Here is a 25532-nt window from a genome sequence, read left to right on the forward strand (position 1 = left end):
GGTGGTCAGGCACTGGAACACCCAGGCTACCCAGGGTAGTGGTTATGGCACCAAGCCTACTGGAGTTCAAGAAGAGTTTGGACAGTGCTCTCAGATATAGGGTTTGAATTTTGGGTGGTCCTGTGTGGAGCCAGGAATTGGACTCTGTGATCCTTGTGCCTCTCTTCGAACTCAGGATATTCTATGAAATAAAACAAAAAACACCCGGAAGGACCAAATAGGTGCTTCAAAACTGCTTATTTAGAAACCTATAGATAGATTATAGAAGGAAAGTGTCTAGCAGTGGAGAAAAAAAAAACAAGAGAAAAAAAAACAGGAAAAAAAAAAAAAAAAATTGAAGGCAGCAAAACTATTAGACTGAGCCAAGAGCAAAGATAGGGAAAATAAATGGGTACATCGTAACGGATATGCAGACTAAAGTCTAAAGATAGTGCTAACCATTGATTCTTCTGATAAAAAAAAAAAAGCAAAACAGACAGAAAATGTATCTTACATCTCCTGCTGTTTATTGACCACATAACTTGATCAGAGAACTGTACAATCACAGAGGATCTACAAATGTTCAAATTTATCCAACTGTTTCCAATATCTTAACTAACACCAACTAAATGGCAATGTTTCGAAGTGTATTTGGATTTCCACTCATATCCTCAAAAAATTTAAGTCTCAGTCAGTAACTGTCAATTTCTACTACAATAACAGGCTGAAATTTGACTGCAAACATCAAAGTAACTTTGATTGTCATTTCACCATTTGACATGAGTATTTCACTGTTAATCTACTTCCCACCTGCTACTTCAGTGAATATTCCATTTGTGCTTTAAGAGATCCATGCTGCTGTTTACAAGATTTCATACATTAAATACTGATAATAGCACATAGAAGTACCTGTAAAACAGGAATGATGGGATAGAGAGCCTCAAGAAACTTGTTCCAAGTCATTATTGTCATTACTAACTGGCCCTGCAATAGATGCATCAGAATAGCCTTGGCTGAGGAGCTTACCTGCTCAAATAAAAAATAAAAATAAAATAAAAAAAAAGAAGAAACTAATGCAACAATTTCTATAAGTTTGACAACACTGTAAAAGAAAATACAAATAAAATTCTCAATTATGTCACATTAAATATCAGGCTGTTAAAAAAGACTGAAATACATAACATTTCTCTTTTTGTTGGTCTTTTAATCCTTCACTCTTCCTACACATGTATAGGAAAACCTTGTAGTAAAAACTTCAGGTAAGCTTCAGAGCACCATAATAACATCAACTTATAAATACTGAAGATAGTACCTCATTTCTTTCCTCCTGAAGTCCAAATGTAGCAATTTCATATAAAACTTTCGGATGAAGAAGAAAATGTACTCCATGGCAGATTGAAGACACAGATTCAGCAACACTATGAATATCTAAACAGCCCTTCAGTAAAAAATAAAGACAGTTAATTTTAAAATTCAACACAGATTCCAATACTGCCTGGAGATGTCATGTAGTGAAAGGCATCCACGCAGCTTGGAAGACTTAAAGTTCTGAAAACTAAACATTATGGTTCTGGAAGAAACATCTTTGTAGATCACTGACTAAAAGATGCAGTTGCTATATAAGAATAAGAAATACTAAATCAATTCATTTTGATTTTAAATAATGGCTAAATTTTATGTTGTCCAGTGTTATTATATTAAGTGAAACATAATAGACAGGCAAAAATCTCACAAAAAGTTACAACTGTCATTCAGTGGAGGCAAACAGCAAAAGTGTTTTTTGCTTTCACTTACATAAGTTAATATTTGTGAATACCTAAAACGATCTGATTAATCAGACACTACACTGTTAATTAAGAATATAACCATACACTTTTTTAGGTAGTTGATGCTCTTGGCCTATCTTTATTAAAACAAACAAACAAACACCTCATGTAGTGGGTTTTTTTTAAAAAAAAAAAATTGGCACATAAAAGGAATTACATATTCTTAAACACTCTCCAGACATTTACACATGAAAAATAATTTTCTTCCACATTTTTATACAGTCTGAGCAATTAAACTGAAGTAAAAAATACATATTCTGAACGTGCCAGTACTTCATTATCCTGTCATGTCTAAGCAAACATCTTTGCAAAAAGAAGACAACCAGCCAAATCAAAATGACTTTTGCTCAGGAACAAACAAACAAAAAATACTAACTAAATCAAAAAAGCACAACAAAGGAAAGTGAAAAGCCTCATGAAGAGAATAGAAGCTGGGCAATCTAATTTCAGCAGACAAGTAAAAGTGAACGCTTTAGTTCTTCTTAAAAACTAATTTAAATTGAAATATTTCTGAAGAGCAGCAGCAAAAACCAAAACAAAATCAAACAAAACAACAAATAGTGACCAATATTACTAAGAATCCTTTTGAAAAAAGCAAAGTTGTCAGTCACTGGCTTTCCTCACCCTTTATGAACGTTCTGAATAAAAGTATCTTAAGTTTAATCTAAGTAGTCTTAGATACCAGAATAAAAAAGCAAACTGCAAACCCATGTACAGATATAAGAACATTTCATATGGTAAGCAGAATTTGCAGTAACAACGCTTTTCACAAGGAAATCACACATTATACATTATCCAGCACAACAACAAGGAATGGTAAGTAAACAGTAGTTCTAACCTTAACCACTTCCAGACAGCAGCGGTAAGCTTCAGCTTTTATATTCAGCAAAGGATGAGCCAGTAGACGGAGAAGCACATTCTGACTCCCAGTGTGGAGCAATGGGTCAGCCTGGGCAGACTTAGAACTTAAAATGAAAAATAGTTAAATTTACATTATAAATGATAATAAATAGTATAATAAATTATAAAACTATGATTTCATGCATATATCATGTAAATTTATTTTACAGGAACCATAGATGTCCATAAAAATTTTCCTGTAAAGTTTCAAGATAATAACTCAAAAATCTTTCCTGAAAGGATATAGAGCCTGGAAAGAAAAATGACTTGACAGACAAAAGTTCAAGATCATAAAAGATTTAACAAAATCATTCTATCAATCTCACATTTGTAAAAATGCCTTTTCATACATAAAGGAAACAAAGATCAGTTTTTCCAAAATCCTCTCATCACATTTAGGAAAAACATTAATGTCAATCAGAGCTTCAGTAGAATCTTCAGATAATTATAATTATGAAGATTCCAGTGCTTTCAAGGTTTTTTTGTTCTGTTTTGTTTTTACTGTTAAGAGATCACAGTCAATCTCACTATCACAAGAAATACGGGCATTAGTAAAAATATAATAATCAATTCAAGTGAAATTCCTGTTTTCAGAAAAATTATTCTTATAGAGTTAACAATGATTAACTCTAAAAGGATTAGAATACTGAAAAGTTGCTCCGAACATAATGCCTCACACTTATTTCCATGGAAACTGCAACAGACATAAAGAATGCAATAACACTATTTGATAAAGCAAATTCTCAGCTACAAATCACTATTTTCAACATATTCACCACAATTAGCCATATTTCTGCCAGTGATGAACAAGAGCCTGCAAGCTACACTCAAAAATCTGCAGCAGATGCCATTTTGTCAGACTGCCTCTCTGTTGCCAAATGCTGTACGGCAACAAAATGGAATGGAATACTGATATGAAGGTTCAGCCTCTACTGCCATACCACCAACATCCATATCTGATGTTGTGGGCCAACATAAAACAGGAGGAATTACTTTCAGAGCAGCCCTAGTATTCTGACATTTCATAATTGCAAGCCATTATTAGATACCAATTATATGTAATTTCCTTTGAAATAAATCCCTGAAGTTCTGAAATACTGTGAAACTGAGATTTTTTATTTCTAATTAAGTGTTTGACACACAATTTTTCCAGGCATGACAGAGTAACTTAAATTCTCTAATAGAGGCTAACATGGGAAATCTAAAAAAGAAAATGCAATTAAAGCAGGCATTTTAATAAATGAGATAGAATATTGCAAGGCACTGTCTATACAACAAAATAAATTCTCCAAGAGTTTCAAAAGTAAAATATAAGGAAGTTACACAAGCACAAATGGAACAAAAAAATTTAAAAAAGAAGTCAAAACAATGGTCAAAGTGGTCAAAAATTCCATTTTTAAGAAATCAACCACTGAATGGTGCAAATTGTTCACAAGAGATATTTCAATAGCCAAAAGAAAATTGAGTTCAGATACAGGCACGTAAACAAACTGAGATTCCACTTGAGAAAGTTTATTCATTAAAAAAATATATATATTCTCAAATAAATCAAACAGTAATACACTTACATATTAGAACATATGTGAATACTCTCCTGAAGCAAAGTCAAGTGTTGATGGTAGGGCAGGCTATGTAAGGCCTGATCTGCTAATTCTACTAATTCAGTAAGATTCTTCTCCCTCTGAAAAGTAAAATGAAGAAAAAGGAATTATCAGAATTAGTAATATTAAAAATATAACATGCTATTTCCTCACCTTTCAGAATTGATCATTTAACGTATCTACTACAGAGAGATTGGTTCAGCCTTTCGCAGAGAAGTTCATAGCACCTGACTAACAAGCTCACTGGATTTCAAACAAATACATTTTAGTACCTTGTCCTGTGAGATGAAAACTCTTCAAATGCTAAAAAATTTCCATTAAATTCAATGGGGATAAACAATATCTAACATTTTACAACACAAAAACTCCAACAATATTCAAAATGCTTTCTAAGGTGTCCAAGAATAGAGTATAAGAAAATTAAAGTTTTAAGAATTCACTATTAATATTAGGGTAAGTTTTTAAAAATAAGTAAGTCTATCAATATACGTCTTCATACTTTCAGTTAACAAATGCATTAAATGTGAGCACTTAAATTTGAAGATTGCAACTTCGCTGCAAATAATTTTTTATGACTAAATTACTGCTTGTATTAAGTTCAGAACCTTTTTATGTAAAGGATGTATTCACTCAGATTTAAGATAACAGGTCATTCCTATTGCTGTATTTTGTTAATTTATTTTTCAGTGAGAATGGAACAAGTATTTTGCACAAGCAAGAATTACTTGTCCATTTTCTTAATGGAGAAGAATATTTCAGTACCACGCTAGAATCTTAACTAATAAAACACAGTATATTTGTTGTCTGCATAACAAAGTGAAACATGCAGATTTTATACAGTACAAAAGTAGCAGTATCTTAGAGCTAGAATCGACAGACAGTTTGGAATTTAAATAGTTAAGTATACTGAACTGTATATTGAAATATAGCACTTGCTTTAATTTATTTCTGCATAGAAGATCATGTGGCCACTTGCAAGTGTTTATTTCTTTGTTTTTACCTAAAATTTTTCTTTGTTGGCATTGTGTTTGTTTTAACAAACAACAAGAGTAATACTAATGAAAACACACAAATTAAATACATCTGAAATACTATGAAATACTCATGAGTTGTCTGTGGCAACACTAAAATACACTTTTTACAAGAGAAGGAAAACATACGAAATAAATTTGCTTTATTATTAATAAAAATATGCTTTATATAATAAAATTCTACACCTTCTTACGAACTTCAATCATAAAGGTACAAGTACATTCAATCGAATAAGCAGCTTCTGAAGCTTGTTTATAAATACTGTAGTTCTCAGAACTCATCTGCTCCAAATAGGCTGCAATGGCTTCGTGAATGCTTGGATATTCCAAGGAAAAAGGCACGTCCAGTGACAGAAGGAACAAAGCACTCAGCAAACTCTTTTGCAAAACTTTGCTTGCCTTCAGAAAAGAAAACAATTTTCAGAATAACACAGTCAAAAAATATAGTAAAATCAACAAAAGCATTTGCAGTCTTTCAGTAAGTACAATCATTACAGGTACTAGGTAAATTTTACAGGAAGAAACAGAAATGAAATGAGTTCCCTATGAAAAGTACTTTTTAAATTATTATTACTAAATATAGGAGTCCAGTAAATGCCAGTCCTAATACCAGACTTGCAAGCAGAAACAAAAGATGGGTCTGATCCAGTCACAGCACCAACTTCATAGATTGGCCCGTTTACTGTTTAACCACTAGATGGCAGAGAATGCACAGACCACAATTATCTGTACGACTCCACATAGCAGTAACACACACCAATAGGAATTTCTATTATTTTGTTTTGTTTTTATTTTCTTACAGCAAGTGTTCAGTATTCATTCAATTAAAATTTTGACCTCGAGTACAACAGCATTTTTTCAACTCTTTTTTTTTTCATACACAGTGCTAAAATTTTATTTTTTGTACATTGAAGGGTATAAACAAAAATTATAAAAAGTCACTAGATTAATATGCCTGCACTCACTTGCAGATACAAGAATCTACTTTTACTATTAGTAAAAGGTTTAATGTTCACGGCAAAAAAAAACTGAAAAAAGTATCTGATATTCAAGTTAAAGCATGTCTAAGAAAACTACAATGCAATATGATAGATGAAAAACGTAGACAATACAAGTTTTTAAAGAACTTTAAACATCTTCTACCACTTTGCATCCTACAAAAAGGTTCAAATATGGGACCTTCACTAGAAATAAATTCAAAAGAAACAACAGAACAGCTACAACACTTTTAAAAAGAGCATTAGAAGTAAATAATAATTTAAAATCAAAATGAAGCATAAAACATAATTGCTCACTACACTCCATAATATTAAGAATAATTTTCAAGAGTATACAGTACTACACATATCATGCCAACAATAAGCAAGCAGGGGGCAGCATAGTTTTGCAAACCATTTATAATACCAGAAAAAAAAAATGCTATATACATTTAATATTGTAAACCTCATTAAAAAACTTTAAAAAAAAAAAAAAAAAAAAAAAGACTTGCATTCTGCAGCAGGTTAGTGGTATTCAATACCTGAAGACAAAATTCCCTTCCTCAACCATATTTCAGCCTCGGTAAATCAGATGTATTTCTGTTTGGTGGCTATTCTTCCCAACATTAATCACTGAGGAACATATCCTTCTGTGTTCTCTCAAGGTTCTCTTAAGCAAAAATCAAATGCAATCACTTTTAAAATTAGCATGCCCTACCTTTTCCACAGGAAGAAGTGTTTGCAGCAATCTAACTGTGAAAAGTGAAATGCTAACAAATGCCATTCTGTGATGCACCATCATCACCTCAGGCTGCTCTGCACTTATATTGGTTTTGTGATATAGTATAGTTTCTCCAAGCAAGCCCAAGACCAGAAGCAATTTGTCTTTCTGAAAACAAATCAAAGACAAACAATCATTAAAAACAACTGACATATTTTTATTGTATTGTTTATATAGTACCTGCAGAACCTTTAAAATAATTATACAAACTAATTTAAAATTGCAGAAATGGTGCAGCATACACAGCATTTCATCTGTCATCAGAACAGAATTACTTCTAGATCTTACTTTACCTGCACTTTCAGCTGTAAATACTTTGTTCAGTAATTATCCATTATTGGTTACTCTCTCCCCTTTTATTTATTTATTTTTTTTCCTTCTTTTCTTAATTCCTGCTTGCTTCATCTTAGAATTTCTAGCATTTTAGAACATGCTGATGGGAAGTAGAGAATAATCGTCTCCTTTTGCTTCTACATGGCCTTTTGTTTTGTTGTTTATTATTTTGTTGTTGGTGGCGGTTTGGGTTTGGTTTTTTTCCCCTTATCCTTTAATTAAACCACTCCTTATCTCAACCCATGAGCATTTTTTCATTGCATTTTCTCCTCTTGCATTTTGGAGGATGGGGAGTGAGAGAAGAGAATGAGACAAGCAGTCCTTTTAAGGACTCTTCTTCTCATCTAAGCTTGTTAAATTTTATGTTCTGCAAAGAATCCACAGGATTGACTTCATGTTGATCAATTAGAATGGATTTTGACAGATCAGCACTCTAATACAAAGAAAAAATCTCATTCACTGCTAGTTCCTATAAATACATGATCATTGTACAGTAGTGCCTCCTCTAATGCTTTAATTAACAATTATTTCAGTACTACTGCTTCATATGTAGCAGCATCATCATGAACTCTAACTTAAGTCATATGCATTTGAGACTGCAGTTAACTCAAGCTTTTAGACAAGTTTCAGTCTCTCCATCTCTGGTATTTATGCTATGTGCATAAGCTATGCCAGCTAATGTTTTAGCTTTCCATCAACTTCAAAAGAGCAAGTCACCCATTGTTACTTCACCTGTCATTCACTAATTTGATGTTTCATGTCTATAACAATTCTCAACTGTGTTCAGGGTGCATTTCCAGTAATTTAAATTATTAGGCCAACAGCACCACAACATTTTAAATCTCTCCTGAGGCAGCTTTTTCCTTTCTTTCTCAGCCAAGCAACAGAGAGCAGTCAAAATCTGTGTGAGAATCTATACTTAGGAAATGAACTCAAGGTACTTCAAAATTCCAGTTTGGGATCTAAACAGTTACTCTTAAATAAATAGTTTATAAGGTGCAAACAAAGTTAAAGTTGTCATTTAAGTCAAATTCTCTTCTGCATCTGTAGTCAGCACTTGTGCTTCAGATCCCTTCCTACATGTGTTCCTCAATGGCAACTTAATAGCTTTTCACTACAAGACAAAATTAATGACTTATTTCCCTGAAGTGAAACTTCAGTATCTTCTAGTGAAAGAACTTACATTTCAAATAAAAAGAATGTGTCAGTGGTAAAGCTAGCAATAAATTATTCAGGAATTTCAAAAGGATAGGTGAGTAGATTCAATGTGTATATTAATCACTGTAAACATCGGAGGCTTACCAAAGTGGACTACTAAATATAGCTGACCAAAGCTTAAAGAAATCTTACCAGTTCCAATCCAAAAAGGCTCTCATCTTCCCAAACATTCTCAGAAATAGCATCGCCAATAAGGTACAGGTCTTCAACAAGCAACTCAAGAACTTCCATTGTCATCCTCCTGCTGCCTAATACAAATTAGAGGATAAATTTGAATACAAGTAAAATAATATCATATTCAGACAACACCACATTGAAGTATTCTAAATCTGAATACTGAAAATTTGATTTTCCTGTAGTATCCCTCTATTAAATTAATGCCAACTACCCTCAACCAGCAAAATATCTTCTAGCATAAGTCAATAGCTAGGAAAAAATCACAATAGAAAATACTAAAATAATTATCTAAATTAAAAAAACACCGCATTTGCTTACATTCTAGAGGATAACGTGTTACTATTTCTGTAAATACAATCACTGGACTTCAAAAAAGTTCAGAATAGCTACTTACTTCCACCACCCCTCATCAATAAAGAGCTTGATTACAGATATTCAAAATATATTGCCTATTCTCATTAATATGCATTTTCTGTATAGGAGGAGCAGCTCTCCTCCTGGATTGTTCTATGTGAGATCTATTTTTGAAAGGCAAGGAGATGAATATCACTTGTACTTTCGCTTGTACTCTTCCTCCATAACATCTTCTCCCTCACATAAAATATTAATTCTTTTTCATGACACTTTCAGACTCAGTATCTCCTAACATGGGGCTATTTAGTTGTATTTATTAAAGATCTTCTTACTTGGTACAGTTCCACACTTTGACATAAGAACACAAATAAACCTGGCCAAAGATTAAAACTGCACAGCCCAGATTTACTACAAATACAGCTCCTGCCCCATGTCCACAAATAATTAGAGAAACAGTGAAAGACTGTTTCTAAGTCTAATAGTCTAAGAAAGACTATTAGGTTTCATCAAGGCAGAATTCCTGGAGCTAGACCAAGTACATTCATCAACAGATAACAGAGGATGCCAAGGATGTCTGGCATCCAAGGGAACCAGAAAGTGACAGTTTGCCCCAGATACTTGACATAGCTCAACTGTTGGCTTAATGACTGTTTCTATTTTAAAACATGGATGAATTCTACATACCACTGAACTTTCTCAATTCACTTTTAAACTACGATGAAGACTAAATATCCTTCGAGATCTGTTTTAAAAATTTTAAGAAGCAAGTTTATGGCTTGCTATAGCACGTATTAGGAGAGAGAACAAAAAATAATGTATCTACTTTTTGTAGATTTTACTCTATGCAGAAGCCTTGTTGGCATACTTCAGGAAAAAAAAATTGTGTCATTAACGTAGTGAGAAAGATGAAAGTTCATGCAATTCTACACATTACACCTGCAATAACACTTTGTTGTAGCTGTCATGATCTACAGACAGATCATTTGGCAGTCCTGAAAAGTATTACAAAAATTAGAGAAGCTCTGCAACATGCAAGTATACTAATTGATAATAAAGGAAAACTACTTTCACCTACATAATTAATTCTGCCTATGTTGCATCTCAAAATTCATTGCTTGATTTCTGTAACTAGACACCAGCAGCTTAGAAAAAACTGTTTTCCCAATCAAGCAGTGACTTTTTCATACCATACAATAAATGAGTGCAGTGACATCAAATAATAAGAAATATACTTTATAAACAGTAACAGAAATATCATAATTAATTAATTGAAATGCTGATCCCACTGTTCCAACTTTATAGGGCAGTACAAACTCAGGACCATCATAAGAAGCAGTTGATAGATGCAACAGGTAGCCTTTTTCTTTTTCATTATCAAATAGAACAGAGTCAGTACTGTTATTTTTTTTCCAGAATAATTTAGCACAATTAATATTTATTTTTTTAGTTTCTACATTAGACTAATGTAAAGAACTCTACCAAGAGAATGATGCTACACAGTTAATTAGCCTACCATGGACTTCCTAATAGGCAGACTGCTGATACAACCTGACTGTACTGGTATAATCTCCTAATTCATATATAAACACACTTATAACTCTGATTTTAAAAGCAAATAATACAATTACTAGCAAATTACATTAAACATAAATTCCATTCACCATGCAATGTTGATATTTCTACCAAAAAACACAGTAAAGGATATAATTAACCCAATAGCAAATTCAAAGTTGAAATAACTATATACAGCTAAACAAACTGACTCACTTAGCAAATTGTTAAAACATTTCACAAATATCAAACGAAATGGAAACTCAAGTGTAATCATCTCTCCCCACAACAATCTGCTTAGAATCTATCACAAATAAAGACATGAATGCATTACATGTAGTCATACCCACAGTAATTGTAGATAGTGACAGCAAAAGTGGCAGATACCATAAGGAGCCACCAACGCCAATAGACATATATATAGCTATCACTTCTAGTTGTTTCAAACCATCTAATACAATTCTTCTTATAGATCATCATTAGTGTTGCTGTTCATGTTAATCAAAGACAGACAAAGACCAAATACAAACATATGAGGAGAGATTAAACTCTTGTGCATTAGGTTAGAATGGCATGACTGCTGACATGACCCTGGAAGATCCACAAAACAGGACGTTTTCCCAATCAAGCAGTGAAGAACATAATTCTAAATTGTTGGAGTTATCTTCATCATCTTATGCTATTTCTAAGTGAAACTGAAATGTTATTATGAAAACCTCTAACTTGTTACAATATTGGCAAAGAAAAGCAAATGGAAATTAAGTAACAGAAATAGTTAGTCTCCAACCCCAATTCTGATCCAGCATAGTTTTTATGTCTATACTTGGCTTTGTAAGAGTATGCTCACACCTACAGAGTTGGATCAAAACCAGATGGAAGAGACTGACCTTTCACGTAAACTAGCTGAATAGAGGGGGAGCAATAACATGTTACAATACATTTTCATTTTACTTTTCAAACACGTATCTTGCAAATCCAATTCACCAAAATCTTACGTGAATAAACTGGCAAGATACTGATTTCCCAACATGTGGGGCAATCACCCCCTCTTAAGAGATAATTATTACTAAATGTAAAGTAAGAAGCATATATCAATGACCAAAATAAATCAGTTGCAGTTCAGATTTAAATAATTGTCTTTAAGACATCCAGTATTAACACTGGCTTTAAACCACTAAACTTAAGATCAACAAGATGGCTTAAAGCTAACAAAAAGAAAACAAAGTAAACAAACAAACAAACAAAAAAAAAAAACACAAAAACTAAAAAAGCCACCATACAACTACTGATATTTGAAATGACTCCATGTCACAAGCTAGGTCAGTATAGCAAATGAAAAATTTCCATCTCAACAAAGAGCAGCATTTGAGCTTAACAAAAAGATGTTATATTATAAAATATATCAAATAAGTGAATTTTACTGTGCATTTACTAATTTCTTTTCACTTCGTAATTTAAACAGCTGGGAGAAAAAGAGAGATTATTTTATCCCATGTACGGTGGTAATGATGGTAATAAATATGCCTGTCAACTTTACTGAAAAATAAAATAAAATCAGAAAACAATATTACATGAGAACAGTGCATTACTACATATCCCTGTCTCACAAAGTCACAGTGAGACTACACATCACAAGGTTTCAGATCAATGGGAACAGGATGAAAAAAAAGGAAAAAAAAAATGTTTTCTCATCCATGTCTCATTACAGCACAGTGGAAGATAGAAACTAAGAAAAAGTACAGGAAAAAACAACAACCGAGGGCAACAAAAGAACAACTTCATCTGAAAACGAATCTATTTTAGTTCTCTAAGATGCAAAGAAAGAAACTTGAAACATTGAAACAAATATTCAATTATGAAAAAATTCACTAAGTGCTTTTAAGTCTGTAGATTTGAAGTGACAGTGGAAATGGAGAAGATGGAAAATAAATTTTGTACAGTTTTACATCATAAGTAAAAGAAAAAATTGCAAAAATAATGAATGTGCTTGTGAAAAGTTAGTATTTGAATATTTAAATTTTTCAATATTCTAAAAGGAAAAGACATTTATGATATAATGATTATGAGTTTGTTTTATTATCAAAATAATTTGGACTACTATTCTAGTCATAGATTGATACATATTTCCATACATCTCTTACCAATACCTTTGTTGATGACAGTTTTACAACTGAATGCTATTTTAGACAACCTAAGAGCAAAACGATTGTCTAATAAAAGGTTTTGCAATTTAGAACCTTTCAGTTAAAGTAAAATTCTTTAGCAGCAATGAGACTACCTTTACATAATGTTCCTCACTTCATATACAAGTGTTATTTGTTAATGCAAATATCATGAAAACAAACTGTTTTCCAGAATTTTTGTTTATTATTTCTTGAACATGAAAAAAAAACCAGGCTCAGAGACTGAAAAGTGTGCTGTTAAGTGTGGTTATTTTTCCTTCTTTTCAAGTGACATTTTATTCCGCCATGCAGTTTTTCACAACACACCCCCACTTTTTTCCTATCACTACTCACCTTCACCAGTAAAAAGCACCTCAAGCTTCTGCAGGAAATAAGAAAACCAACCAGAAAATTCAAACCTTACAATCGAGACGAAAACTCTGAAAAAAACTGTTATAATTAACTACCATGTACCAGTAATCATCTACATCTCATAATACCAATGTTCCTAACAGGTTGGTATGGAAATGGATAGGTTAAAGTGAAATAAAGTTCAAAAATTTCTCACCTGTTCTTAGAAGGGGTATAGCATTTTCCAAGATGGAAACACAGAACTGAGGAAGGCTAAACTGCTTCATCTGTAATTCCAAAGTGTCCTCATTTTCAATATCTGCTAGGTCAGTATGTCCTGCGTCAGGTGGAGAATGCAGAGAAATTCTCGAGTCCGCATTTGCTTGAGTGCTGTTTCCACTTAAAATGACAAAAAAAAATTACAAACAAAAATAAGAAAGACACAGTGTTAACCCTTGCAAAGAAAACTGACATTTGCATAGACATTAAAAATGACAATAGGTATTTTAACATCTTCCTTCTATAAAGCATACCATTCCTTACCAATATCCAATCAGTGTTGCAGGAAGCAGAGAATTTTATCTTTCCAATTTTTTGTTTGACTTTTTTTGCAATCGAATAACAACATTATAAGAGAAAAACATCAGTTAACTTGTAACTTTTTTTTAAATGAACAAAATCTAACAAATGCTTGAGGCAAGGCCACTTATTAAATCAAATTTCAATCTAAATTATACCTACTATATTAAGATCATCCTACACAGCTATTCTTAGAAGGAAATTCTAACAGAATTCTTAGAAGGAAAACAGAGTAATCTTTGTTAAATAGAGCATTTAGGGCTTCTCCTTTCCCTGTAAAACAGAAAATTATCCCTTCCCCAAAAAAAATCAAGTATGTATTGCCAAAAGAAAAAAAAAATAAAAAAAAAAATCACTGTTTTATTATTTTCTACATGCTTTCAGAAAGAACTTAATTCTATTGCCTGCATTATAATTAACAGAATTAATTGAAACAAGTAATGTCCTAAACATATAAATGGTTTTTAATTGCTTTAGCAATAAGTATGACTTTCATAGGGTTTGTTTTGTTGTTAAGCAAGCTGAAAAAAAATGAACTGTGGCAGGACTATGTTATTTTAACTACCAGAATGTAAAAGGTGTCAGAGTAAGAGACTGGTCGGTAAGTTAACAGATTAAAAGGATGACTGAAGACCGTAAGCAAACAGGACAGTTCAGCAATATGTAGTTCTGATTGTACTTACCAGAGAGTAAGAAAGGAGAGATATCAGTCAAAAACAGTTCAGAAGAGGAAAAGTTAAATTTCCAGGCAGAATTTGAAAAAGACAAACACACAGATTGAAGAGTCTCAAGATTCAAGAACAAGGAAAAAAAGAGTTACTTAGAGAATGACAATAAGCAAATTGTTTTTGTTACAATTATGCTGAAAAAGATTCACAACAATAGTTGCTCCATGTTAGAATCATGAATGTTAAATCATCATAGTAATTTTTGTTTCACTGTTTCCTTAAACATCGTTTCTGCTCAACTATGTTTTCCATTATGTTATCTCTTAGCTTAATTATATACTCATAAGAAATGTGATTCAGAGACACCAGCAGATAGGATGTGACAATATAAAAGCGTACCTTCATGAATAACTCAAAATATGGCCTTATACAATTAGTACATTATAGTTGTTCTAAATGTGCTTCATCACAACCTCAATTGACATTTTTATGTAGATTTCCTTACTAGACTGATAGATAGATAGGGCCTTGCTTCTCTCTTGTGCAACAGGAACCAGTTACTACTAACCCTTTAACTGTTAAACTTGGGAAAACAGGTCTTAGAGTATGTAAAGCACAGAGATTATTTACAGTGATGTACTCAATACATAATAAAACCTGAATGAAACCCTACCTATGGTGAATAAAAATATTTTTTAACATAATGACTCTCAAGATGCAGGTACAATTAAACATTTGAACTGTTCTCATATGTAAAATCATTGTATTTGAACAAGTAAGAGTTACTCAACCATTAAGTCAATATTCCCTAAAGACTCAAAAAGAATTACCAATAAGCACACAGTAAGGATTTCCAGGAACTGAAATTGCTTTAAGTCTGTTAGATCAATGTAAGTAACATCCACACACAGACAACAATCTCAATATTTTGAGGTTATGAAGAAAATGTGTAATTTCACGTTGAAATTCCATTTTTAGGAGATACACAGTTAAAATTTGTTGTCAGATTTAGCACCAAAATTTAAAGAGACTATCATAAATATATACCCTTTATAAAGCATAATATATTTTATCATTCTGTACACTGTTACCTACATGATGGTCAAAAAAAATATATTTTTTAAGAACTTGTGGGGTCAACTGATGAAGAAAAAACCCCAAATTTACAGCAATAGTCTGAATAAACATTTGTGTGTCTTACACACAGATGCACTAACAGCATAGTAACAACTGATACTAAGAGATTTTGTTAGAAATGTAAGTACAGAATCACAGAATCACTGGAAGAGACCTTTGGAATTCATTTAGTACAACCTCTCTGCTAAAGCAAATTCCCTAGTATAGGTTACACTGCAAAGCTTCCAGGAAGGTTTTGAATATCTTCAGAGGAGGAGACTCCTCAACCTCTCTGGGTAACCTGTTTCAGTGCTCTATCATCCCTAAAGAAATTTTACCTCATGTTTATACGAAACTTTCTATGCTCCACTTTGGTGCACAATGGTAGAAAAAGGAGCAACGGAAACTGAAAATAGCCTGGTCCCATCCACCTGACTGCCACCAATTAGATATTTATAAGCACTGGTAAGATTTCCCCCCACACACACACTTTTTCTGCCTTCCCTTCTCCAGGCTGAACAGTCTCAGGTCTCTCAGCCTTTCCTCATAAGGGAGATGCTCCATGTCCCTAATCATCTTTGTAGCCCTCTACCAGACTCTCTCCAGCAACTCCCTGTCTTTCCTGAATTGCAGAGCCCAGAACTGGATGCAGTGCTCCAGATGTGGTCTCACTAGGACAGAGCAGAGGATAACCTTCCTCAACCTATTGATCACGCTGTTTTTAATGAGCTGCAGGATACTGCAACTACAACATTTCCATTAAAATTATTTGAATTTAACTGGTTAACAAAACTCTCACGTGATCCCAAACACTGGCATAGAACTCATGACATAATCCTGTATTAATACATTTTTTAATTTAAATTCAACTTTATTTCTGATTTTATTCACCTAGAAGATGCTGCATCCCAATCTTGACCATCTCCTCTAGGACGCTGAACTGTCCGTCCAATCACAGATGGCCGAGGACTACTACTTCCAGGTGATGGATTCTGAGAACGAGGAGCATCTCTTGCTTCTTCACAGTAAGATATAGAAGAATTCTGGGAAGTTGTGCCTTTGTAAACATTATATATAGATAGACCCATTAAAGGAATGATGTAGACTATTTTTATCTTAAAGATATTAAATAGTCAACTAATGGTAAAAGCAATTAAGGTAGAGCATTGAAATGTATAAGTAAATATTGACAAGCTAGGACAACCTACTACTGGCATGCAGAAGAGTTTGGAAAGTCAATTTAATCATAGTTTAATCATAAATCTTAAATTTAAAAAAAAAAAAACAATAGAATAATTTAATACCATGTTTTGCTATCTTAGTCTTAGAACTGCACAGTGCAAGAAAACATTCTTACATTACATAAGCTTCAAATAAATGTTGCATTCGAATAAATGGCTGTGGTCAAAGAAATCAAGTTATAGATATCAACTTATCAGAAGAGAACGATCATGAAGACTTACTTAATAACAGACCAAAATACTGATATGGCCTCTGACTAAGGCTATTGGATTTGTTCATGTTACAATGGAATTAGTAAAGACACAGCTAACAGAGTTTATTGCGATTGTCACCAATTATAGTGACAATCTTCTGAAAAGAACCAGACTGCCATTTCAGAGTAACAAAATTGATTAAATTTATCTGACAAAATGGAAACGGGAGAATCCTTACAACTAATCTACATTATTAAATTACAAAATGTAAGCATTATGAACATTGAGAAATAGCCCTAATAATTGTAATTTCTGAAAAAATGATTTTCAGTCATCAGAATACAAAAAACGTTATCATGGCTGAAGCAATTCCTAAGTAAGTTGTTAAGCACTAATAGCTCAAAACCTGATATTCAAACATTGCCTACTTTTATCTTAAATATTTCATTTAGCTTTATTTAAAATCCCTTTCCTGATGAAGTACAAAGTTGCATAAACAATTGATGTACAGAGAATCATGTGAAACAATACAAACAGTAAATTTAATTTTAAAATGTTTTAAAATGATTTTTAAACAATGCAAGTACTCTAGAAATATTTTATGACATATATAGCACCGAACAACATCAACTACCAAAACAGTTTCATGAGATTTGCTAAAAAGAGGCGCATTTTTTCTAGAAAGCATTATAAATCTCACCTGTAGCAAAAAACAAGATACTATTTCAAATATTTAGAAATACCTACCCTGCTCAGTAGAAAAAAAACCTGGATCTCTGTGGAAGTTAAGTCTACCTCTTAGGAAGATGCACAGCTGTTGCAGACACGATACAGCCTGTAAAGCTAATCGATGTCTTCCATCTCCTCCAAAAGCTAGGTTTAGTAGAGATAAAAGGCTCTGCAAATAATACAAAACCATTAACACTGATAGCTGAATTATAACACACTCACATGAAAATCATGACAGAAAGATCTTTGAGTTAAACGCAATTCACAAACGTTTCCAAGTGTTTAAAGATCACAGCAAAGAATGAATAGGCTTAACTGTTGTTTTCTTATTGAATACAAGACTATTCTAAGGACTCTTAAGTCCTGAGCTTCACATTATATTTCTAATAAAACTCTTGCTATCATTATTGGAAGGCCTTAAATGGTGTGTGTGACAGGGATGCGATTTCACCTTATCCAGACAAAATAACATATGATTTTTCAATACGCTTAAGTACTGATCAACGATATACATATTACAATCAGTATAATTTTTTAACTAGAATACAATTGCATTGTTAAGCTATTTTATTTAGAAACAACTTGTAGCATTTACATCTAACTTGCCAAAAGTGATTCCATAAAAAAATAAAAACTTAAACTCAATTCTTGCCTGTACAATCTTTGGTCTCTGAAGGAAGATCTCAGCAGGAAAATCTTGCATAATCACATCCTGAAGAAGTTCACATGTACTCCAAATTAAACTTTGGTTGCTACTTCTTAAAGAACTAAAAACACAATATGTATTTAAATATGCATTAACAACAAAAAAAGAAGTAATCACAAGCCTCTACAAGAAATAGATAATCACAACACTAAAGTTGAAAACAAAAAAAGAGCTGTCGTGCAATTTTTATATTTGAGTTATTCCTTAGCTATGCTAATTCTGTATACAATAAAGAATACCTTCGTTCCCACTGTCATATAAAGTTAAGTTCCCAGAATGGAAATAACTTTATTGATTCTCAATTGGAAATTGAGGTAAGAAAGACTGGAAATTCCCCATGAAGCTAGTGATTATCTCAGTGGTATACAGCAAGCAGTCTAACACTCACCAAGTTTTCCTCCATTGGCAAGGTTCATGTACAACTTCAAAACACTCGAATTACATACGTGGAAAGTGATATAAAGAAAGAAATCTACTAGCTATTCTCTAAAATGTAGCATAGTAAATAATAGCTTTTTAACCTTCTACATCACTTTTTCTATTTTTACTGTTTGGGAAATCACTGTTTACATTTTAAACACATCCTGTTTCAAGTTTTTAAGCTCTTTTTCTAGATTCAGATATAAAGGATTTGATGTATTAAAGAGGTTTTCCAGCTTCATAAGTCTTTCGAAAGGTAAAAAGTGAAAACATTTCACAAGAAACATAACAGTTAAGTAGACTTGCTAAGTAATCCAATTCTTCATCTTGCATTGCTGGCTAAGCTAGAAATCAGGAATCCCAGATCTTGTAAGGAATCCAGCTCCAAACCTTTCCTTGGACTTCAAACATTAGTTTACTATGTGAAACTTTAAAAAAATACATCATTGCAAAAAGATTTAAAGATTTCAGTGTCTGAAAGCAACACAACTACACTTTTTGGCCTAAATATTGTTTGCTACTATCAAAAGTATGGATTTCTCCGCCAAGCGAGGAGGCAACGATTTTGCTCCAAAATTAACTGGACAGCATATTTTATTCACTTCACAAATTTAGACAAGTGAAGCGTTATGAACCAAACAAAATGTATTCTGAATTAAACATCAAGAATGAATACAGCTATTAACAGGAAAACTGTCCTATTACATATCATTGTTTATCTGCTCCACAAAACTTCAGAGCAGTATTAAAAATCATTTATCAAAAATTAACTCATTAGTTATTTACAGGAACAGCCTAATTACGAAAACATACAAAAAAATTATAATCTTGTTCTCAAATAAAAATAAAAACTAGAACCAAACTCCAATGCTATTATTACTGTACCTTTCATTTGATGCGAGAATGTGTCTATCTGTCGAAGTAAGAGTTAGCCAAGGAAATGTGGAAAATTTCAAGCATTTTGCTGCAAAAACAAACAAAATCAAACAAGAGAGAGAAGACATTTTAGAGTATATTTTACTGAAGTAATAAACTATGTTTTTCTATAGCAAAGTCAAAACAAGATCTATATGCCATCTAAAAATAACTTGAAGGCTATTTTAAAAATTAATTTTTGTAATAGTTATTCTACAATTTTAAAGATAGTTTGTCCACTGATAAAAAGTACACTAGTACTTTATATACAGTAATTCGAAAGTCAGATTCTAAAATCTACTTTTCAGCAATATATTACATGTTAAATATGATACTGACATGGGAATTGCCACTAGTATATCAACGCAGGCAAAGACTTGTCCAAGTAATATTGGTCTACATTTGTCAGTCAGTGAAACATTTTCATATTTTAAATAATTTGGAGCATAACATTGGATTTTATTTAGGTAAAAGGTAAAGATTTCTAAAGCATTATTCATTTTTCTGAAAACAGAAAGGTATTTCAGAGTTAGAGTTTTATTAACAAAAAGGTACTTAGACACATTTGATTACAGAACACAGATCTTCTGAAAAAGCACTAGCAATTTAAACTACTTTTTTTTTTAAACTACTTTGTTAAAGTACAGCCTATTGTAAGGCGCTTTACATATTCTGATGCAGTTATTCTATTTACTAGAGAAGAAAAAGATCTATTGTCTTGTATTTTTATTTTTGTATTTTTTTCAGACTTTTAGCTGAAGTTTGTAATATCAGAATTCACAGAATAACAAGTAAAAGAATAGCCAGCATTAATAGTTGTAATTTAATTCAATCTAAATACCATTTCTAAGAACTTTCTTTAATCAAATTTATAGTCTATAACTACACTTACCAAGTGTTCTTTTCAGAGGTATTTCCAACTGGCGCATATGACTCCTCTCTTGACCAAAATATCCAGTAAATAATTCCTCTTGAGGCAGAACTACAACAAATTAGGAGTAAATTATACAAACAAACAAGTCAATTTATCTTCACTGCTTCCTTTTTTTCGCTAACAATTAAAATGATTTCAATTAGCCTCAGGAAATCAAAACAGAGAAAAAAAAAAAAGCGTATTGATGTCTGTTTTTATAACGCTATTTTCCAACTGTTATTCTTACACTACCTTTCATACCTTATAAGCAGTAGTAAAAACAATTACACAAAGTCTGTTGCTTAAGTGAAAAGTAGCAGTGAGGAAAATGTTTTTCTCTAATCCAGCTGTGCAGTAATAAAAGCTACATTTACAAATAACTACTAAAAGCCTTCCTCCACCAAAACTGCTGCATTTTCAAGACAGTTGAAAGGTCAAGTCCCCTTTATATACATATAAGTGAATATACATACATGTATACTAATATTTAATGCACGTAAATATATATACAAACTATATAACAAAATATGCACAGCAGAAAGTAATCTGTCCCCCAGGACACGTTTGATTGAAGTATTTGATTCAAAGAATCAAACCATATAATGCCAGGATCTACATCTTTCCCAGTAACAGAAGTTGAAAAAGAAATACATCATCCTATTACTAAGTGCTCAGGCAACTTAATCTACATGATTTAATCCAACTTACAGTATAAAGAGGAATTGCATGTGATAAATTAGGAAAATAAGCATATTTTAAGCATGCATATGTAACAGATCAGTACATTACTCCTCACAGTAAATCCCTAGATTAAAATCTTGCCTAACTCTTACTGGGACTCAGAATAAAAAAATAAAAATCAGTGAATACTGTTCTGGCAATATGAAATTCCAATTATTGGACAGGCTGCAGAAGCAATAAAAGATTTTACTTCTGTGAGATTGTACAGTGTGAGTGACAAAGATGTGATTGTTATTACACTGTGCAGTACAGCAACCACATCTCTCTCACAAAAGCTGGAAGGATCAGGAAAGGTCTTCCATGGCTCTTACTTTCCTCCTTTATACTTTCTGTCTAAATTTTTAATGCAGAAAAAGACTACATGGATTTGTTTCTTGACTATATCTAAGTGGCATTGTGTAACATCATAGTAATGGATGATAGGCTAGGTAACAGAAATAAATGACAGCACTTTACTCATTATCAGCAAGCTTTGCACATTTTACTATAACAAGTATTTATACAAAGCTAAGGAGATAATGACCATCAGGCTACTTAAAAAAAAAAAAAAAAATCCAACTGCTTTTTTATATGTATACATATACACACAAACACATTTATATTCCTCTTAAAGTCTGCTATGCAAAGAGAGGTAGCAAAGCATAATGGCTTAATAGGAGATTTGTCCAGAAGTTGATACACTCATGGCCATAAAGCAACCTTCAAAAGCTATTTCTGAGTCACATCTTTATCAAAGTGTAACAAATAGTTAATAGACAATATGAAAATGCACAAAAGGTCTGCTTATAACAAACAGGACCTTTCTTGTGCAGAGAATTCCATTAAAGGAGCAGCAGCACCACCTGAGCTAAGATCACATTTTTCTGGCAGAATATGCTTACCACACACTTCACTCTAAAGAATACATACAACTAACGTGCTTCAGAATGTCAGTTTTCACAGCCTAGATGATGTTCATGTATTTTATTTTCATTTAAAATAAGTCACATTCCCAAATACATAAGTTACCTGGTTGATCTAATGAAGGCTGAGACTGAGTCTGGTAACACCCTGATAAATAACTAGAAGGTATTTCAGAAGGAAGTAAAAAGAGTCCATCCACTATCCCATCTATTATAGCCTGCAAGTTTGGATCCACATCAGAGCGAAGCTGAGAGAAGAACTCCACTGCACCAATTCCAATCATTTCCTGAGCAGCAGGTGGATGCTATATTAAGATAAATAAGTGGCAGAGTTAGCTGGAAGAATTTCAAGGGCTTTTGAGGGGAGGGATTTAAATTTAAAAAAAAAAAAAAAAAAAAAAAAAAAAAAAAACCTGTAACCAATACTTAAGCTTAATTAGACCCTTATTATTTTTAGTTTGTTCACCACTGTCAATAATACGTTTGGGTTTTTTTAGTTTCCTCTTTATAATTGCTTTTTAATGATTACAGGACAAGAATGGACGCAGTTAAGATCTGTAAAGTTCATGCAAAGTTGTATCTACCACTTGTTAAAAATGAATTGCAATGTTTTTAAATTGTTAATTTCTCAGGAATGGTGCAAATTTTTGTCCCAGGCAGAAGTTAAACACTAAACAGGAAATCAAAGAATCAGAACTAAGTAGAAAGCCACACAATAATTCCTTTTTCAGCTCCTCTTGTGGTTTAACCTGCAGATGACTCAGCAGCATACAGTCATTTGCTTAGTCCCCCTCTTCCCAGAGAGATGGGAGGGAATTGAAAAAAAGAGAACAACAAAGAACTCGTGACTTGAGATAAAACTATTTACTAAGACAGAGAAAAAGAAAAGGATAATAATTATGATATATATATATCAATCTATATAACAAATTATGGACAAGCAATTGCTTACCACCCACTGACCAACTCCCAGCTACACCCCCAAGCAGCTGAAAAGAGATGAGATGAACTTCCACCTCCTATAGAACTCCTTTAGCATGGAAGTCCCTTTAGCAGTTTAAGCCAGCTGTCCTAATTCTGTCCCGCCCCCAGCTCCTTGGATCTGTACAGCACTACTGAGCAGCAAGTATAAACATGAATGCATTATCAAAATTGTTTTTCTCATATAACCAAAAGATAACATCATAGCAGACACACTGAAGAAAACAATTCCGTCCCTGCTGAAACTAAGACACTGTCCTTCCAACTGATTGCAGAGTAAGTCATAGAATGGGTTAGGTTGGAAGGGCCCTGATAGCCCACCCAGCTCCATCCCGTGCTGTGGGCAGGGCCTCTTATAACCTGGCCTTGAGCACCTCCAGGGATGGGGCTCCACAGCTTCTCTGGGCAGCTGTGCCAGTGCCTCACTGCTCTCCAAGTGAAAACTCATATAACCTAAACTTCCCCTCTTCTAGTTTAAAGCCATCCCTGCCTTAACCCTTCAAGTACTGGAAGAAGTTTTCATTTCTCTGCCTGCACATGATGGTTTTATTACTCCCTTCTTTGTAAAATACTAAAATCTCACTAAAACTAAACTTACAACCACTTTTATTTTGTATTCTAAAGATATAGTTCAATTATAAATAAATGTAAGGATGCCAAACCTTGATCAAACGGCTCACAAAATTCAGCACTTCCTCCTTCATTGGCACTATGGGAAAGTTGAACCACTCCAAGAGACTGGGGAAAAGCACTTTCTCATGAATCAGATCGGCGTAGGAAACCAAGTTATGATCCAATTTAAACAGAATGCTCTTCAGTGACCGTTCTCTTATCTCTGCCAGTTCATGACCTGCCCCCAAAACAGGACAAAGTAGAAAAGAAAACAGAAAACACAACAACATCAGATCATCTGACAATTTTTTTTTATTTTGCATTAAGACAAACGTACGGCTGCCAAAGACGTGTGGAAACCCCTCCATCTCGGAGGCAGCCCCCGGACGGACTGACTATGGAGGGCAGAAGAAAAGGCTGAGGGGCACGAACTGCTCTGTCCGGGAGACGCAGCGGGAGAGCCCGGGGAAAAGCAGGATAGCCCCGCGCCCGCCCAGGGAGAGACCTGCCGTGCACAGAAGCCCGCACAGGAGGGAAGGGAGAGAACCGCTGCAAGCTATGAGGCGAGTGCTCGGGCAGAGGGGAGCCGGTCGCCGTTACCCAGCTTCCTGACGAGCGAGGACACCTCCATCGCGCCTCTCTCCCCGCCGGAATTCAACTGTCGCGCCGGTTCCGCCAATCGCCGCGCCTAGCCGGCCGCAGGGCACCATGGGAGACGTAGTCCCCACCGCCTCCCCCAGCTTTCCCTCCTCCGCCCCATTCGCCCTTTGATGCGCGGAGCACGCTGGGAACGGGGAAACTTCCCCAGAACGCGCTGGAGGAAGGGAAAGCGACTACAAGTCCCGTGGTGCCCTGCTACGGCAGCCGGCGAGAGAGTGGGCGTTAGCTTGCGGGGTCACTCGGGGAGGGGGTGGGAAGCTTGCACTTGGCGTGACCGACAGAGTACTTTACAGCCGCCGGCCCTGGGTTTTGTGGAGGAAGTTCTGGGCCGTTTCCTCGGTACGGTTTTCCCTCGTATTCTACAAAGAAAAATAAATGTATTTGGGCAGGAGCCCAGCCATCCTTACTTCTCAGAACACAGCACCCGCTCCTGAGATTGTGTAGCCAAACCAGCTGCCTCCCCACCCTGCAGCATTGGAACGGGTCCGTGGCAGTTGCCGTTCTCTGCTCAGAAGGGAGCTGCCACATCGGTGTTCTGCTTGCAGCTTGAATCACAGAATGGCTCGGGTTGGAAGGGACCTCAAGGATTGTGAAGCTCCAACCCCCCTGCCTATGAGAGGACCACCAACCTCCACATTTACTAGACCAGGCTGCCCAGGGCCCCATCCAACCTGGCAAGATGCCTTGCCCATAACTAGGGTGACAGCTCTTCGTATCCTAAGTTGTGCCATCCTTCTTAAAGGCGTATTTGCAACCTAAGCTTCTGCAAAAATAGTTTTGTCGTTGTTTTGCAACATAATCTGCAAAAGTAGTTTTGCAGTTTGTTTTATAACCTGATCTCTAGAACCATGGAGTTGCTGAGATTGGAAGGAGCCTCCGTGTCTGGTCCACTTAGAGCAGCAGGGTGTCCAGG

General features: G+C 34.1%; 1 protein-coding gene across 3 annotated transcripts in view; it reads right to left on the bottom strand.

Moving 5' to 3' along the window:
* Positions 1-24612, bottom strand: part of RTTN (rotatin) — a 76243-nt gene extending 51631 nt beyond the window's left edge. The window contains exons 1-16 of one of the 3 annotated variants that reach the window (XM_042808837.1): positions 24560-24612; positions 24010-24197; positions 22473-22671; positions 20703-20792; positions 19781-19859; positions 18422-18536; positions 17788-17938; positions 16496-16661; positions 13459-13640; positions 8779-8894; positions 7033-7203; positions 5524-5736; positions 4274-4386; positions 2644-2770; positions 1292-1417; positions 889-963 (exon numbers count right to left, since the gene is read on the bottom strand). In XM_042808837.1, the coding sequence (XP_042664771.1) occupies positions 889-963; positions 1292-1417; positions 2644-2770; positions 4274-4386; positions 5524-5736; positions 7033-7203; positions 8779-8894; positions 13459-13640; positions 16496-16661; positions 17788-17938; positions 18422-18536; positions 19781-19859; positions 20703-20792; positions 22473-22671; positions 24010-24197; positions 24560-24590 (2142 nt within the window). In that variant the 5' untranslated portion in view covers positions 24591-24612. Of the gene's footprint in view, positions 1-888; positions 1006-1291; positions 1418-2643; positions 2771-4273; positions 4387-5523; positions 5737-7032; positions 7204-8778; positions 8895-13458; positions 13641-16495; positions 16662-17787; positions 17939-18421; positions 18537-19780; positions 19860-20702; positions 20793-22472; positions 22672-24009; positions 24198-24559 lie in introns of all 3 variants that reach the window. The other 2 variants (XM_042808836.1, XM_042808838.1) reach the window with 2 other exon arrangements.
* Positions 24613-25532: the final 920 nt, after the last annotated feature.

Source organism: Centrocercus urophasianus, unplaced genomic scaffold (assembly GCF_019232065.1).
Source record: "Centrocercus urophasianus isolate 14NV4802_14NV808 unplaced genomic scaffold, USGS_Curo_1.0 seq_11, whole genome shotgun sequence".
NCBI lineage: Eukaryota > Metazoa > Chordata > Aves > Galliformes > Phasianidae > Centrocercus > Centrocercus urophasianus.